We start from the raw sequence: 16,550 nt of genomic DNA, 5'->3' as shown, positions 1-16,550 counted from the left end.
ATATTGGCCTGAAGTTTTCTTTTTTTGTTGCATCTTTGCCAGGTTTTAGTATCAAGATGATTCTGGCCTCATATAATAAGTTGAGGAGGAGTCCCTCCTCCTCAATTTTTCTGAATAGCTTCTGTAAAAATGGTACCAGCTCTTCTTTGTACATCTGGTAAAATTCAGAACTACCATTCTGTGAATCTTTCAGCTCCCGGGCATTTTTTTGGTTGGTAGGCTATTTATTACTGATTTAATTTTGGAGGTTGTTATTGATCTGTTTAGGGAATCAATTTCTTCTTGGCTTATTCTTGGGAAACTGTATGTGTCCGGGAATTTAAGCATCCCTTCTAGATTTTCTAGTTTGTGTGCATAGAGGTGTTCATTGTAGTTTCTGATGGTTGTTTTTATTTCTGTGGAGTCAGTAGTAACATTCTCTTCATCATTTCTAATTATATTTATTTGGACATTCTCTCTTTTCTGCTTTATTAGTCTAGCTAGTGGCCTATGTTTTATTAATATTTTCAAAAAAAAAAACTCCTCGCTTTTGAATGGCTTTTTTGTGGCTTGATTTCCCTCTGTGCCACTCTGATTTTTGTTATTTCTTGTCTTCTGCTAGCTTTGGGGTTGATGTGTTTTTGCTTCTCTAATTCTTTCAGTTGTGAAGTTAAGTTGTTAATTTGAGATCTTTCCAACTTTTTGATGTGAACATTTAGTGCTATCAATGTCCTTCTTAACACTGCCTTAGCTGTGTAACAGAGATTCTGGTATGTTGTATCTTTGTTCTCATTATTTTCAAATAACTTGATTTCCGCCTTAATTTTATTATTTACCCCAAAGTCGTTCAGGAGTATGTTGTTTAATTTTCATGTATTTGCATGCTGTTGAGCAATTTTCGTAGTGTGGACTTCTGTTTTGATTGCACTGTGGTTCAAGAGTGTGTTTGGTATGATTTCATTAGCTTTAAATGTGTTGAGGATTGTTTCATGTCCACTTAACATGGTCAATTTTAGGGTATGTGTCATGTAGTGAAGAGAAGAAAGTATATTCTGCTGGTTTTGGGTGGAAAGTGCTGTAAAGGTCTATCAGATCCTTTTGGTCCAATGTCGAGTTTACATCCTGAATATGTTTTTTACTTTTTTGACTTGATGATCTGACTAATACTGTCAGTGGAGTGTTGAAGTCTTGCACTATTATTGTGTGGGAGTCTATTTCTCTTTGCAGGTCTCTAAGAACTTGCCTTATGAATCTCGATGCCCCTGTGGTAGGTGCATATATATTTAGGATAGTTAGGTCTTCTTGTTGAATTGAACCCTTTACCATTATGTAATGCCCTTCTTTGTCATTTTTTATCTTTTTTGGTTTTAAATCTGTTTGGTCTAGAACTGGGATTGCAACCCTTGCTTTTTCTGTTTTCCATTTGCTTGGTAGATTTTCCTCCATCTCTTTACTTTGAGCAATGAATGTCATTACCTGTGAGATTGGTCTCTTGAAGACAGTATAATATTAGGTCATTTTTTTTAATCCAGCTTGCCACTCTGTGCCTTTTAAGTGGGGGCATTTAGCCCATTTACATTTAAGGTTAGCCCAAAGCAATTTACAGATTCAATGCTGTTTCTATAAAATTACCCATGACATTCTTCACAGAACTAGAAAAAACTATTTTAAAATTCATATGGAACCAAAGAAGAGCCTGAATAGCCAAGGCAATCCTAAGCAAAATATAGAGGCATCATGCTACCCGACTTTAAACTATACTACAAGGCTAGAGTAACCAAAAGAGCAGGGTGCTGGTACAAAAACAGACATATAGAACAACTGAACAGAATACAGAGCCCAGAAAGAAGACGAAACATCTATGACCATCTGATCTTTGAAAAAGCTGACAAAGGGAAGATATTGCCTATTCAATAAATGGTTCTGGGATAACTGGCTAGTCATATACAAAAGATTGAAGCTGGACTCCTTCCTTACACCATATACAAAAATCAACTCAAGATGAATTAATTATTTAAAGGTAAAACCCAATACTGTAAAAACCCTAGAAGATAACTTAAGAAATACCATCCTGGACATAGCAATGGACAAACATTTCATGATAAAGACACCAAAAGCAATTGCAACAAAAACAAAAATCAACAAGTGGGATCTAATTATATTTAAGAGTTTCTGCACAGTACAAGAGACTATCAACAGAGTAAACAGAGAACCCACAGAATGGGAGAAAATATTTGCAAACTATGCATCTGACAAAGGCCTAAAACCCAACATCTATAAGGAATTTGAACAAATTTAAAATAAGAGAACATACAACCCCGTTAAGAAGTGGGCAAAGGACATAAACAGACACTTTTCAAAAGAAGACAAGTGGCCAGCACATTTTTTCATATGAAAAAAAGTTCAACATCACTGACCATTAGAGAAATGCAAGTCAAAACCACATTGAGATACCATCTTACACTAGTCAAAATGGCTATTACTAAAAAGTCAAAAGATGACAGATGCTGGTGAGGTTGCAGAGATAAGGGAACACTTATTCACTGTTAGTGGGAGTGTAAGTAAGTTCAACCATTGTGGAAAGCAGTATGGCCATTCCTCAAGGAGCTGAAAGCAGAACTACCATTCAACCCAGCAATCCTATTACTGGATATATACCCAGAAGAATATAAATCATTGTACCATAAAGGCACTTGCACACAAATGTTCACAACAGTACTATTCACAATAGCAAAGACTTGAAATCAACCTAAATGCCCATCCATGACAGGCTGGATAAAGGGATAAAGAAAATGTGGTACATATACAACAGGGAATACTATGCAGCCATAAAAAAGAACAAGATCATGTATTTTGTGGGAACATTAGTGGAGCTGGAGGCTATTATCCTTAGCAAACTAATGTAGGAAGCAAAAAACAAATACCTCACGTTCTCACTTATAAGTGGGAACCAAATGATAAGAACTTATGAACACAAAGAAGGGAACAACAGACATTGGCATCTACTTAAGGTGGGAGAGGAAGAGAAGGGAGAGGAGCAGAAAAGACAACTATTGGATACTGGACTTAATACCTAGGTGATGAAATAATAGGTACAGCAAAGCCCTGTGACATGTGTTTACGTATGTAACAAACTTTCAAATGTACCCTCAAACCTAAAATTTAAAACTGAGTAAATAAATACAATAATAAAAAATAAAAACTACACAACAAAAAGTGTCATTTTTACCTTAAATTTCCACACATAGGTCTGATTTTGGACTCTGTTTTGAACCATTTCTCTAAATTGTCCATTCCTGAGGTTATTTAAAGACATTATCGTGAAAATGTTATTCTCTCAGACTTGAGCCATAATTTCAATGCAATGTAAATGAAAATCCTAACATGATTTTCAATTGGATATTAATCTGAAATATAAAAGTCTATGCATGGTAAAGGTAGTTTTGAAAATAATAAAGAAGCAGGCCCTTCTAACAGAGAACAAAATATACAAATAAAGTATATAGTGCTGCAGAACATATGGACAGAGTATAGAATGATAGACAGAGGAAACTCAGAAGGTTGACAGGGTGGGAAGACGGGGAGGCTGAGAACTTACTTAATGGATATAATGTACATTATTTGGATAATGGATACTCTAAAAGCCCTGACTTCAATGCTATGCAATCTATGCATGTAACAAAATTATACTTGTACTCCATAGATTTATGCAAAACATAAAGAAGTCAGGCTTCAGAAGGCTTTTCTGCATCTCTCAAGATTATATCTACATCTTACTTTGCTGCTACACAGATATTCACATTGCTATGGTCCATTTGATATTCCACTATTCTTACTGTGATACTTGCAAATAGTACAATTATTAAATGTGTATACATACTTAGATTTCTTTCTAAATTTTATCTTTGATTCCTTTGATCAGTCTTCCTATTTCAATAACAGGACCAAATGCTTCTTATTGTTTTATTTTATAGTGCATTTTAATTAGACAGATTTGTAAAGCTATATTTAATTGTATTATAAAACCAAAGAGTTGGAAAAGCCTTAGAGTTCATTTACTTTAAATAAACCAGTTAGTTTTAACTAAAACTTGAATGTCTCTTATAACATTCCTGAAAAATGATTTCCCATCCTCTGCTTGTGGGTAACTTATCACCTTAAAATCCTATGATCAGACAATTCCATTAGATACTCTCATTTCTATTTAGCTGAAATGTACCTCTTTTGATTTTCTATTTTGATTATTACTTTGCCATCATCACTTTTCTCTTCCAAAGCATTCTCTAAGATTCTTTATAGCTCTTCCTCTTCATTTATATAGTCCCTCTCTGATGTTTTCAAATAATCAATAATTTTAATTAGTATATGTTGATAGTGATTCTTAACTTATATGTCCAATCCTAAACTCATTTCCAATATCTAGTTCCATGATTTCAACTACCTTCAACCTATAAGTCAATGTTGAGACTTCTTAGGCTCAACACCTGCATCTTCTGCTACCATCTGAAATTCAAGGCAACCCAAAATAAAGTCACACACACACACACACACACACACACACTTCCTCCTTCCCCTTTATCCCTTCTCTATTTCTAATTCAAATATTCAAGCACCTGCTATATGCTGGCCACATACTATTTTAGGTAATAGAAAATATGCCACTGACTAAAACAGAATAAGTCTCTGCTTCTATAAAGAGTAAATTCTAGAAGACAAAGTAGGAAAACAAAATTAAAAATCTGATGAATATACATAATGTCAAAACCTGATGAATATATATATAATGTCAGGTAAGGATAAGTACTATGGAAAAAATAAACAGAAAATAGGTAAGGTGGAGTAACTGGAGGAAAGGCGTTTTATTAGATGGTCAAAGAAAGCTACTCTAATGTCATGAGGTATGAAATACAAGCAAATATTGTTGCATAGCTACTTGTCAGTGACTTAGACTGAAAACTTTGAAATTTTCCTTTCTTTTCTGTAAACACATAGTTAATTATGTGCCAATTTTGGTTAAATGATCTACTGAAATGTTACCTCTGACTTATAATCCTTGTGGACCATTGCAGAAGAATGAGAGGGTTTTCGTTTTGTTTTGTTTTGTTTTGCCTGCTTATGAAGGCAAAAAACTTTTAGTCTCTTAAAGATTAATTGCAATGTGGAATTGGAAACCATATCAATGAATTCTTCCTACTGTTTTAAATTAAAACTAACTTGTCTATCTTGCACTTTGAATGGGTCTTTCATGTATGCTTTTTAAACATGTTTTGGTCATTTTGAAAATATCAGATTGATGAGTTAATTAGATCTTCAGAACAGCTGACACACTTTATCGTACATATCAAAATATCACATTTGTTGATGTCACCATCAAGCCCATCAAAAAAAATCTTTAAGTATTGGGAAGCTATCAAGCTCATGGTGTAACAACAATTTCTCCAAAATTCCAATTTTGACTTCAAAGTACAAAACTTATCATTGACAGCAAATACTGTCTGTTGTTTCCCTTAACATGACAAGTTCAGATAAGTTCACTTCCTTCATCTTTGAGAAAATGGTCTGCCAAATACCTAGACACAGTAACCACAGTTTCCACCCATTTTTTTTCACATAAAAAATAGTATTTCACAAAAACCCCAAGCTAGTTCAGCTTGCACCTCAAAGACACCAGTGATTTTCCTTGAAAGAATCATATTACAGCCTGCAGCTGAGTATTTTGTGCAGGCTACCCATTTTGACACACAGAATATTAAAAGGTACTTACATAGGGTCCAGATTTAATAAAATTAATCATTGTTAGTGCTTCGTCAAAGATCAAGAACATTCCAAAATAAAAGTGGCATTGATTTTACTGTAAGGTATTTACTGTTTCATGAAGGATCAAAGACATTCATAAATAAAAAATGGGATTGTTTTTACTGCAAGATATGGCAGTAAAAATATAGTAACTCTTAGCACAGTTTGGTGCCAGCCCCTTTATTTGTGCTAAAGAACTAGAAGTTTTACCCACCATTGTTTTTTCAACATCAGGGCAAATGTTGACCCAATGAAAAAAGCAAATGTCTTATTATGATTATGAAAGCAGTTTTGACCTTGTGAATTCCATGAAAGGATCCTGCTAGAGTAATGCTACCCAAGCACAATTTTTGTGGTTCACCCCTTGCTCAAAAGATTCCAATGATCAAAATTTTAAACTGGAAATTTAAACTTTACATCATCTTACATTATTTGTCACTTTATATGCTTCTTCATGCAAACTGGCTCTAGACAAATGAAGCTGCTCCCATTGCTATCGTAAACCTTGGGAGTTCGCTGTTTCTTTCAAATGATTTTGCTGCTTCTTGGGCCTGAAGTGGCTCACCTTCTCTTGCATACTTTATATGGAGCCCCTGCCTTGTTTACAAGATTCAGCTCAAACGAGGCCTAGGTAGATATCACAGAACCCCGTGCTAAATGCACACAGCAGTTTCTGCCTCTCTCATGCCACTTACTCTTTACTCGGCAATAATATCTCACGTTGCCTGAAGCCTAGCAGGACACCTTCCATACAGTTGGTACTCAATAAATAACTATTTGATAAAACAAGCGTTTGGTTGCACTGAGCCATTGGTTTACATGTTTTATTGTAACTACCATATGAGATTGTTGACTGAAGTTAGGGTTAATGTCTGCTGCCTGAATAAATTAGTTTTCATTGGGAAGCTTATTGTGGTATCAGGTAATTCAGCTCACAATCTTGATCTCATTAACCAGTCTGTTCTCTTTAACATTCTCAGACTTGTATAAAGATCTACCAACCAAAAGCATAAGGATCTTAAAACATTTTGAATTGTGTAAAAAAGTATTGATTTTTTAAAATTATGTTTGAGAGTTTATTGAGGCAATATTACCACTTAGTTGTTATCATTAACAACCAGTAAGTTACTCAAATAAAGGACTTGCCCCCCAACCGTGGCCTCTTACTATTTTCCTTCTGGTTTCAAACTTAAGTATTTTTTGAACCATAATGAAGTAGTATAGTATGATTATGAAATACACATACCTAAACTAACGTGGATGACTGTTTGAAACAAAAGCGAGTTACATATACTGTCTATAAATTGTATTAGCCACTAAATAAAGCTCATCTTTGAGGAAATTTCATAAAGCTAGCTTCATTTCACAGAATACCTTGAGAAAATTTTAGAATATAAAAACGAAATGAAGTTTCAGGTCATTTTTCCATTCATCTGTCTAAATTGGGACACAATCTCATATATTTTGTCTTCAGTGATTATAGGTGTGGAAGAATGAGAAATATGTCTTATCTGGCAGAAGGTAGAACTGGTGCCTATTTTACTATCCTTAAATCATTGAGAAATGTGCATCTACTTTCTCGGTAAAATGGTATTTATAATGGACATATTAAAGGACTTACGAATGAAAGTGAAAGCTTTCTAGTATTAACAATCAAATCATTATTAATTGCAGGGGTCAATGAAATGTATTCTAGTATAAGCAGGTATTAAGTCCCTGCTGTGTTAAATCCATCAGCCTAGGGGACAGTCCTTCAGGTTCCCACATCTGTTCTGGAGTCAAAATTCAGATGTAGATGTGCGCTTCCTTCAATCTCAATGACTTTCACAAACTCTACCAAATAGCGCTTGCTTGCTCCATGATGAGCCATCACATTGATGATACTTCTGCTGAAAACTTCAGAAGCAGAATCCCATACAGTCTAAAGAGATTTGGTTACTGATGCTCTTGCTACTACCATCTCCACTGCCTGTAGGGTGGATGCTGTGAGGTATACCTCAGGGTCAAGTGTGGTAGGGCATCTGGCTCCAGTCACTACCACCACAGCTGGAGCAGATTTCACTGTGTCTGGGAGAGTTTTTCCCAGGTATTGGGGAGGGTGGAAGGTGATCAGTTCCTTTCCCTACTCAATGTTCTATTCAGCTTAACCTGCTCCATGCCAGTTGTTTCCAGTCACTCACATAACCTCTTCCCTGCAATACAAGCTTGTTTCCAGGAGAATTTGTGTGGGACCATTTCCCTTCTGTGCTGCTTCACAGACCTGGAGCTTCTGTTTTTGTTTTTGTTTTGTTTTGTTTTGTTTTGTTTTGTTTTTTGAGACAGGGTCTTACTCTATTGCCCAGGCTGGAGTGCAATGGTTGATCTCAGCTCACTACAACTTCCGCCTCCCAGGTTCAAATGATTCTCCTGCCTCAGCCTCCCAAGGAGCTGGGATTAGAGGTGCCCACCACCATGCCCAGCTAATTTTTGTGTTTTTTAGTAGAGACGGGCTTTCACCATGTTGGCCAGGCTGGTCTCAAACTCCTGACTTCAGGTGATCGGCCCACCTTGGCCTTCCAAAGTGCTGGTATTACAGATGTGAGCCACCGCATCCAAGTGCTTTTAACATACTGACCATTTGACTTGGTTCAGAGGCCACACCATGCCTCCTCTCTCTTTCTACCTCCATGGAAGTTGTTCATCAAGAAACTCATTGATCAAAGTAACAGCAATTCTGCCTCACAGGTCCCATTCACTTTTGACTCATTTTCTGCAGTAGTCTTTAAACATACATTTCAATAGCTTCTCACTCAGAGAGAAGGAAAAGATAAAATTCTGCAGTTCTTAGATACCTCCCATATAGAAATATGAAATTTTAGTTTACTAAAGGCTGCTGACCTATTACAAAATCCATTAATCAATTCTATCCTGAATTCGCTGATATTATGTGCAAGGGTTTCCACCTCCACAAACTGTCCCATGTTTAATGATTAAATCAAGGAGGCATTATGTGGTAGTACTTTTCCCCCACAGATGTTATAGTTTAAGTCATTTTCTTTTTTTTTTTTAACCCCAAGTTGTTATTTATTTTCATGAGGGGGAAAAAGAGAATCCTTTATGGTAGTGAAAATATACTTTTTTTTAATACAATAGCTGCCAGCAATATACTGGTGTAGATGTTCCAAAGAGAAAAGAAAATACATGAATTCTATAAAAAGCTTTCATTTGCCTGTTCAAGAAATTCTAAAGAAAATACCCCAATTCTATTCAACATTATGGCTTAAGGAGTTGAAATTTTTCCATGACAAAAATATAATGTGTCTGGCCCAAACCTTGACTATTTATAAAGGATGGAATTTTTTAAAGCCTATATATATCAATAACGAATGCTACCCTCTCTTTGAATTAAATGCTTAATTCAAATTAATCTAAGAAATTGGTGAATCATTAAATGATGAAATGTGTATCAAAATCTTCATGAAAAATAAATTTCTATTTCCTCTCCATTTTTACTTTGTAGATATTTTCTAAATGGATTTAAATGCACAGAAATAAATGCTATCTACATGCAACTCTGGAGAGATTCAAAACACAGCAGAAGTAAAATTAACATGCCTAAATCCTTGAGCAATCTGTATATAATTAAGAGATTTCTGACATTTATTCTTACACTAAGTTTAAGTCATTTTTCTGTCTGGGCGCGGTGGCTGATGCCTGTAATCCCAGCACTTTGGGAGGCCAAGGCAGGCAGATCATAGGGTCAGGAGTTTGAGACCAGCCTGGCCAATATGGTAAAACCCTGTCTCTACTAAAAATACAAAAATTAGCAGGGCGTGGTGGCATGTGCCTGTCGTCCCAGCTACTAGGGAGGCTGAGGCACAAGAATCACTTGAACCCAGGAGGCAGAGGTTGCGGTGAGCTGAGATCACACCACTGCACTCCAGCCTGGGTGACATAGTGATACTCCGTCTCAAAAAAAAAAAAAAAAGTCATTTTCTAACAAGTGACAGTTTCAGTTTTTGTTGAGAAAGTCCTGAATAATTTGAAAGAAAATAAGGAGAAACCAGATGGAATGAAATCAAAATGAAAATTACAAAATTAATCCACTAGCTACCCATCCCAAGGAAAGAATGTATATGCATGTCCCTTCAAGTTTTGACATGCCATGGTATACTTTTAATGAGTCTACTTTGTTTTCTCATATTATTTGGTGGGAGTTCCACATGAATACACTTCAATAGACATGTATGAAATGGAATTGAGCAATGAATAGCTCCATCCATAGAGTTACTATAAGATGACACTGGTCTTCTCATACTATGTGACTATAAAGTAATTTGTATTTCTTTTCTTTGAATGCTCTTTTTAGACTATTCATATTTTTATTATGTTTTGCCTAGTTGGGTACACAATGAATGATCTCATTTTTGAATGGCAAGATGAGGCACCTGTACAAGTGGCAGAAGGACTCACTTTGCCCCAGTTTCTGTTGAAAGAAGAAAAAGATTTACGATACTGCACTAAACATTACAATACAGGTAGGGGTTGAGTAGTGTTCTTTACACTTACTACCTGTGGTTTTATGATATCCTGATGTTTCTTCATTATAATGCTAAGTTATTTAACTCTTCATAGATCAATGTTTTTCATATATACCAGAAAATGGATGCATTTGAAAACTATGAATACTTTCATTCATTGCATATTGTTAAATAATTGGTCTGTATGAGACCAAAGCAATGCTTGGTGTTCAATTATCTTTAAATAATGTTTAATGAAAAGCTTGTAATTACATAGTAATAATGTTTCCAAAACTATTCCTTTAATTTCTGTGAGCAAAAAAAATGTGTTTTTAACCTTTCCTGGGCAGTAAACACTATCTGTTAAGAAAATTTTTTTTAAAATTGCTTTTTTTAAAAAAGAAAAAAGCTTTGTTGCGTAATTTTTCCCTTTGTCATATTTTCTTGCATTTCAGTGTATTTTTACCTAAGCACCTACTATTCACACTAAGACACTTGAGATAAATATCAGATATAGTTATCAACACTAAGAATTGAGAGACTCAATGTGATATTTGTACATCGGCAAATTTTGTTCAGTTGCTTTAACTAACATGGGCTATTTCCATAAGACGTATTCTAACTGTACAGTTAGAATGTATACAGTTAGAATGTATACATACAGTTAGAAAGTAATGGAATTCTCTGAATGCCATTAAACGGCCCATGATTGAGGCCATCACTCCATTGTGGGGAGTACATGGCCTCCCACTAGCATCAGCTGCTGTTCTTATCATTTCATTTCAGTAACTGATTCATTGTGGACTCAGCATTTTCCAGAACTGTGCTGTGACCTTTCACTATACAAAGTCCCTAGTCTCTCTTATCTCCTTAGCAAATTCACAATATCTGATCAAAAAGTCACTACCATTTTCCTTTTAACTCAGAGATGAAGCTGATATCTAACTTATTAGGGAGTTCAAGTTTAACATCTCAACACAAAGATAAAGAGCAGGCAAGTCAATGGCACTGTCCTTGCTCAGTTCCCTTAGACAGATGCTAAAAATCCCCTAGAGTTAACTTAGGGAGGTGTATTAGTTTCCTAGGGCTGCCATAATAACCTATCACAAACGGTGACTTAAAACAACAGAAATGTGTTCTCTCACAGTTCTGGAAGGTAGAAGTCCAAAATTCAAGGTGTCAGCAGGGCCATGCTTTCCCTCAAAGCTTTAGGGAAGAGTTTTTCCCTGTCTCTTCCTGACTACCTATTTCTGGAAAACCTTGTTTCTCAGCTTGCAGATGCATCATTTCAGTCTCTGCTTTCAGAGTCACATGGGATTCCCCTGTGTGTCTGTTTCTGTGTCCGAATTTCCCTCTTTCTGTAAGGACATCAGTAATGTTGGATTTGGGACCCCCTCTTATTCAGGACAATTTCATTTTAACTTGATTATATCTGCAAATACTTTATTTTCAAATCAGTTCACATTCACACGTTCTGAGTGGACATGAATCTTACGGAGATATCATTTAACCCAGAACAAGAGGTGAAGTTATAAACGTCAATTAGCGATGAATTTTTACGACAGAGGGTCTCAAGACACTTCCCTAGTGTAAAGTAAGTTTGCATACTTCCTTGAGTTATCAAATGAGCTATTACAGCTTAAAGGAAAAGAACTTACATTTATGAATGCCTTCTATAAGCAAGGAATGGGACATCTTGGGTGATATCATAGAGATCTTACAACTTTACATTCTCGAATCACTGTACTGTCCAGAAGCAGAATAACGTGCCCAAATTATGTAGAGAATAAAAGCATCTCATAGAGTCCTCATTCAAGTATGTGGTTAATTTGCTTCAGATCCCAGACTCCATTTCATATTTGCTGTTACAATGCACAAGAATCTTCTTTTGTTTTCCAATAATAGGCCTAGATACCACATATGTCTTTTATGTTACTTGTGAAAAAACAACAAACAAACACAATAGTAGGTTACCTAAGAACCACATTTATAAAATACCCTTTCCCCCCAGAAAATGAAATATACTTAAGTTAAAAATGTTTTCATACACAAATTATTTGCACAAAATTAGAGGATTTATTCAGTTTTATTTTCACTATCCCGAAGTGTTTATTAGTTATGTGCTACAGCATCCTATGATCTGTCTCCTTCTAATAATTTCTCCGAAATCTTTTACCTCTCTTCCCCTTGCTCAGTAATACCCTGCCACAATGACTTGGTTGCTTAGATACACCAAACTCATCTCTGTCTGTCTCAGGGCCTTTGCTCTTGCTCTTCCTTCTGCATGTAAAGTTCTTCCCGAAATTGTTCCAAACCTAATACTCCCACTTTCTTCAGGGTTATTCAAATGCCAGCTCTTGAAAAATCCATATGTAACAAGATGTGTTAAATGCCCAAATTCTGCTTTCACCATCTGAAATTATATCATTCAATTTTATGTTTACTTATTTATTGCATGTTTCTCTCATTGCCCTGAGTTTGTATTATATTTATTCTGTTGATCACTATATTTCTGGGGTCTGCTGCCATGCATAAGTGATGGAATTTTTTGTCCAACTTGTTCTTTTATCTCTTCAGATCTACATATACTGAGTATATTTATTTATATACAAGCAATGGTGTATATTTGTGTTCATGTGTGTATCCCTTTATTTTCTTTCCCAGCAATATTATAAAAACATTTTCTAATTTTTATAGATACATAATAGCTGTACATGTTTTTGGAGGTACGTGTGATATTTTGATACAAACATAAAATCTGTAATGATCAAATCTGGGTAATTGGGATATCTATCACCTCATATATTCATCAATTCTTTGTGTTGGGAACATTCCAAATCTTCCTTCTATTTTGAAATGTACGATAAATTATTGTTAACTGTAGTTGTCCCTATTATGCTATTGAACACTAGAACTTATTCATTCTAAGTGTATTTTTAAACCCACTCACCAACCTCTTCACCTGAGTTCTTCTCAGCCTCTCAAAACCACTATTCTCTTTGCTACAACCATGAGGTCAATTATTTTAGCTCCCACATATGAATAAGAATATATGATATTGTCTTTCTATGCCTGGCTTATTTCATCTAGTTCTATCCATGTTGCTACAAATGATAGAATTTCACTCTTTTTTGTTTGAATAATATTTCGTTGTGTACATACACTACATTTTCTTTATCCATTCTTCCACTGAGGGACACTTGGGTTGGTTCCTTATCTTTGCTATTGCGAATAGGGCTTCAACAAACATGTATCTCTTCAATACACTGATTTTCTTTCTTTTGGATATATACCCAGTAGTCCATATGGTACCTTTATTTTTACTTTTTAAAGGAACTCCTATACTCTTTTCTCCGGTCGCTGGACTAATCTATATTCCCACCAATGGTGTACAAGTGTTCCCCTTTCTCTGCTTCCTCATCAGCATTTGTTATTTTCTGCCTTTTTGATAATAGTTATTTAATTGGGATGAGATAATATCTTATTTTTGTTTTGTCTTGTTTTGTTTCGTTTTGTTTTGCTTTTTTGAGTTGGAGTCTCGCTCTGTCACCCAGGCTGGAATGTAGTGGCAAGATCTCCACTCACTGCAAGTGGGTTCACACCATTCTCCTGCCTCAGCCCACCGAGTAGCTGGGACTACAGGTGCCCACTACCACGCCCAGCTAATTTTTTGTATTGTTAGTAGAGACAGGGTTCCACCAGGTTAGCCAAGTTGGTCTGCATCTCCTGACCTCACGATTCTCCCGCCTCAGCCTCCCAAAGTGCTGGGATTGCACTTATTGTGGTTTTGATTTACATTTTTCTCATGATTAGTGATTCTGAACTTTGAAAAATACTCTTTTTAAATAAAAACACAATGGTGCTTATTTTTTTCCTTGAGAATCACCTGAAATTTAGAGAATTTATACAAAGTATCTGAATGGTTAGTATTGGTTACTAATTATGCTATGGGATTACTTAGTGAGTTATTTAACTGATATTATAAATATGTTTCAGTTATTCTTGTTTTATTCCATTTCATTATTTTTCATAGAAAAATTTAAATCTTTATATTTAATAGCACTTTAAAATCTAAAGTATTTTGATATATTTCAGGAATCTTTAGGCATTTTGTATATATTTGATAAATTGATAAAAGGATCATGTATGGTTTGCACATATATTTCTGATTACTATTCACTTAAGAGTGGAATCCACGTTTCCTGGACTTTATGAACTTTTGTTGAGACTTAAGCTCTGGAAACACATGCATGGGTTCATCCAGATATAGTGCCCTTGCATCACCTGTGCAATCACGCATGGCCCAAGTCACATGAATAGAAGCTTTGCACTCAGCCCTACCTAGCAATAGGACAGCAATTGCTCTTCAACATCTTTCTTTCATGATAAGTAACAGAATGTTACTTAAAGAGCAGAATGCTAACTTTCTGACCTATCCTTCTTAAAATAATTCAAATAAAAATAATTAAACCAAGGACTGGGTGATTTAGAAGAACAATTTTTATAAAGGAGAGATAACATAGAGTAGTATAAATCAGTATCAATAGAGTAAGGAGTAGAACCAGGACACAAGCAAAAAATATCAACTTAATGTTTATTAAACCATCATTTACTCCTCTATGTATTGCTTACCAAAATAGAGGTAAATAATAGGGACACAAAAGCATAAGTGTATAGTACAAATGGATCCCATTGTTTTTAGTGTGTTTTTAAGTTATTTTCAAATTTATTAATGGAAAAAACACATATTTTCCTATTTGCTTTATTATTCAAGGAATCATTCGTGTTCAATTGTATTTATCCTCTAGCACTTACTTTAAAGAAAATAGAAAGCTTCTGCAACAAATAGCACCTGGCTCTAAAGAAGCACTCAAAGCACCAGAAACAGTCAATGAGTAAAGAAGATCTTCATATAATAAGTATATATTTCTCCTGTCTGCCTCAGAAGCAATTGTTGTAATCAAGTGAAATAATAAATCTTTGGATATTTTGACAAGTGTAAAGCACTTTTCAAGTCGGAAGTAATAAAGTTTCTTACTATTTTCTAAAAGAGTACGCTCTCTTACTACATTGCTTCTTGATGCTAACAGTGAAAAATATTTTTTCAAGAATCAATATGAGTCTCTTTTCATTGTCATGGAAAGTTTTATGACAGAATCCTTATCAAAATGAAATTGTGAGACCAGGAGCAGTGGCTCACACCTGTAGTCCCAACACTTTGGGAGGCTGAGATGGGCAGATTACCTGAGGTCAGGAATTCGACACCAGCCTGGCCAACATGGTGAAACCACATCTCTACAAAAAAAAAAAAAAAAAAAAAGAAACAAAAAAAAAAATAGCCAGACTTGGTGGTGCATGCCTGTAATCCCAGCTACTGGGGAGGCTGAGGCAGGAGAAACTCTTGAACCCAGGAGGCGCAGGCTACAGTGAGCTGAGATCATGCCACTTCACTCCAGCCTGGGGGACAGAGTGACCCTGTCTCAAAAAAAAAAAAGAAATTGTGATATTTGATGCCATAACAAAGACCTATTTGCACTAATTGCTGTATTTACCTTACCACCAATTAGGAAAGTTTACATGTATAGAAGTGCGATTCCATCTGGAGCGACAAATGGGATACTATCTGATCCAGATGTACATTCCCAGTCTCCTGATCGTTATTCTATCCTGGGTTTCGTTCTGGATCAACATGGATGCAGCACCGGCCAGGGTAGCTCTGGGGATAACCACTGTGCTGACAATGACTACACAGAGTTCAGGATCACGAGCTTCCCTGCCAAAAGTAAGTGCACTGAATGAGCATGCACATCTTTGCACACACACTTATAAATCTTGCAAAGATATCGTTGTCCGCTTTGGTGAAATATTTTTCATTGGCATTACTGGTTTTAAAAGGAATATATAACCAAAGCAGAAAACATGTAAAACAGAAATAAATGAAAAAAATTCTGCAAACCAGTGATATCTGCTATTCACATTTTGTGTTATTATTCCCAATTATTTAAATATCAATAATACTCTTATACACTATGGAATTATTTGTAAAAATAGGTTTTTAAATATTTAGAAACATATTAAACATTTAAGTTGAATCTACATGGTAATTTTAAATGGTGGCATAGTACTCCATTGTATGGATATGCCATAATCTACTTAGTCACTCTTAGGACTGATACTATAATAAATATTTACATAATAAATGTTATATATATGAATATATATGTATATATGTGTGTGTGCCTGTGTCTATACATATCACACATATCATCTATATTT

The 16,550-nt window shown here is 35.3% G+C and overlaps 1 protein-coding gene across 3 annotated transcripts in view; it reads left to right on the top strand.

The window, feature by feature from the left end:
• GLRA3 (glycine receptor alpha 3) overlaps positions 1–16,550 on the top strand; it is a 175,264-nt gene that overhangs the window by 125,069 nt on the left and 33,645 nt on the right. For all 3 annotated transcript variants that reach the window (XM_032148941.2, XM_032148940.2, XM_058435839.1), the window contains 2 exons: positions 10,155–10,292; positions 15,842–16,056. In XM_032148941.2, the coding sequence (XP_032004832.1) occupies positions 10,155–10,292; positions 15,842–16,056 (353 nt within the window). The remainder of the gene's footprint in view (positions 1–10,154; positions 10,293–15,841; positions 16,057–16,550) is intronic.

The sequence above is a fragment of the Hylobates moloch genome, unplaced genomic scaffold (assembly GCF_009828535.3).
Source record: "Hylobates moloch isolate HMO894 unplaced genomic scaffold, HMol_V3 SCAFFOLD_3, whole genome shotgun sequence".
Lineage (NCBI taxonomy): Eukaryota > Metazoa > Chordata > Mammalia > Primates > Hylobatidae > Hylobates > Hylobates moloch.
Note: the sequence above shows the minus strand (reverse complement) of the source record. Positions and strands in the feature narration are given on the sequence as shown.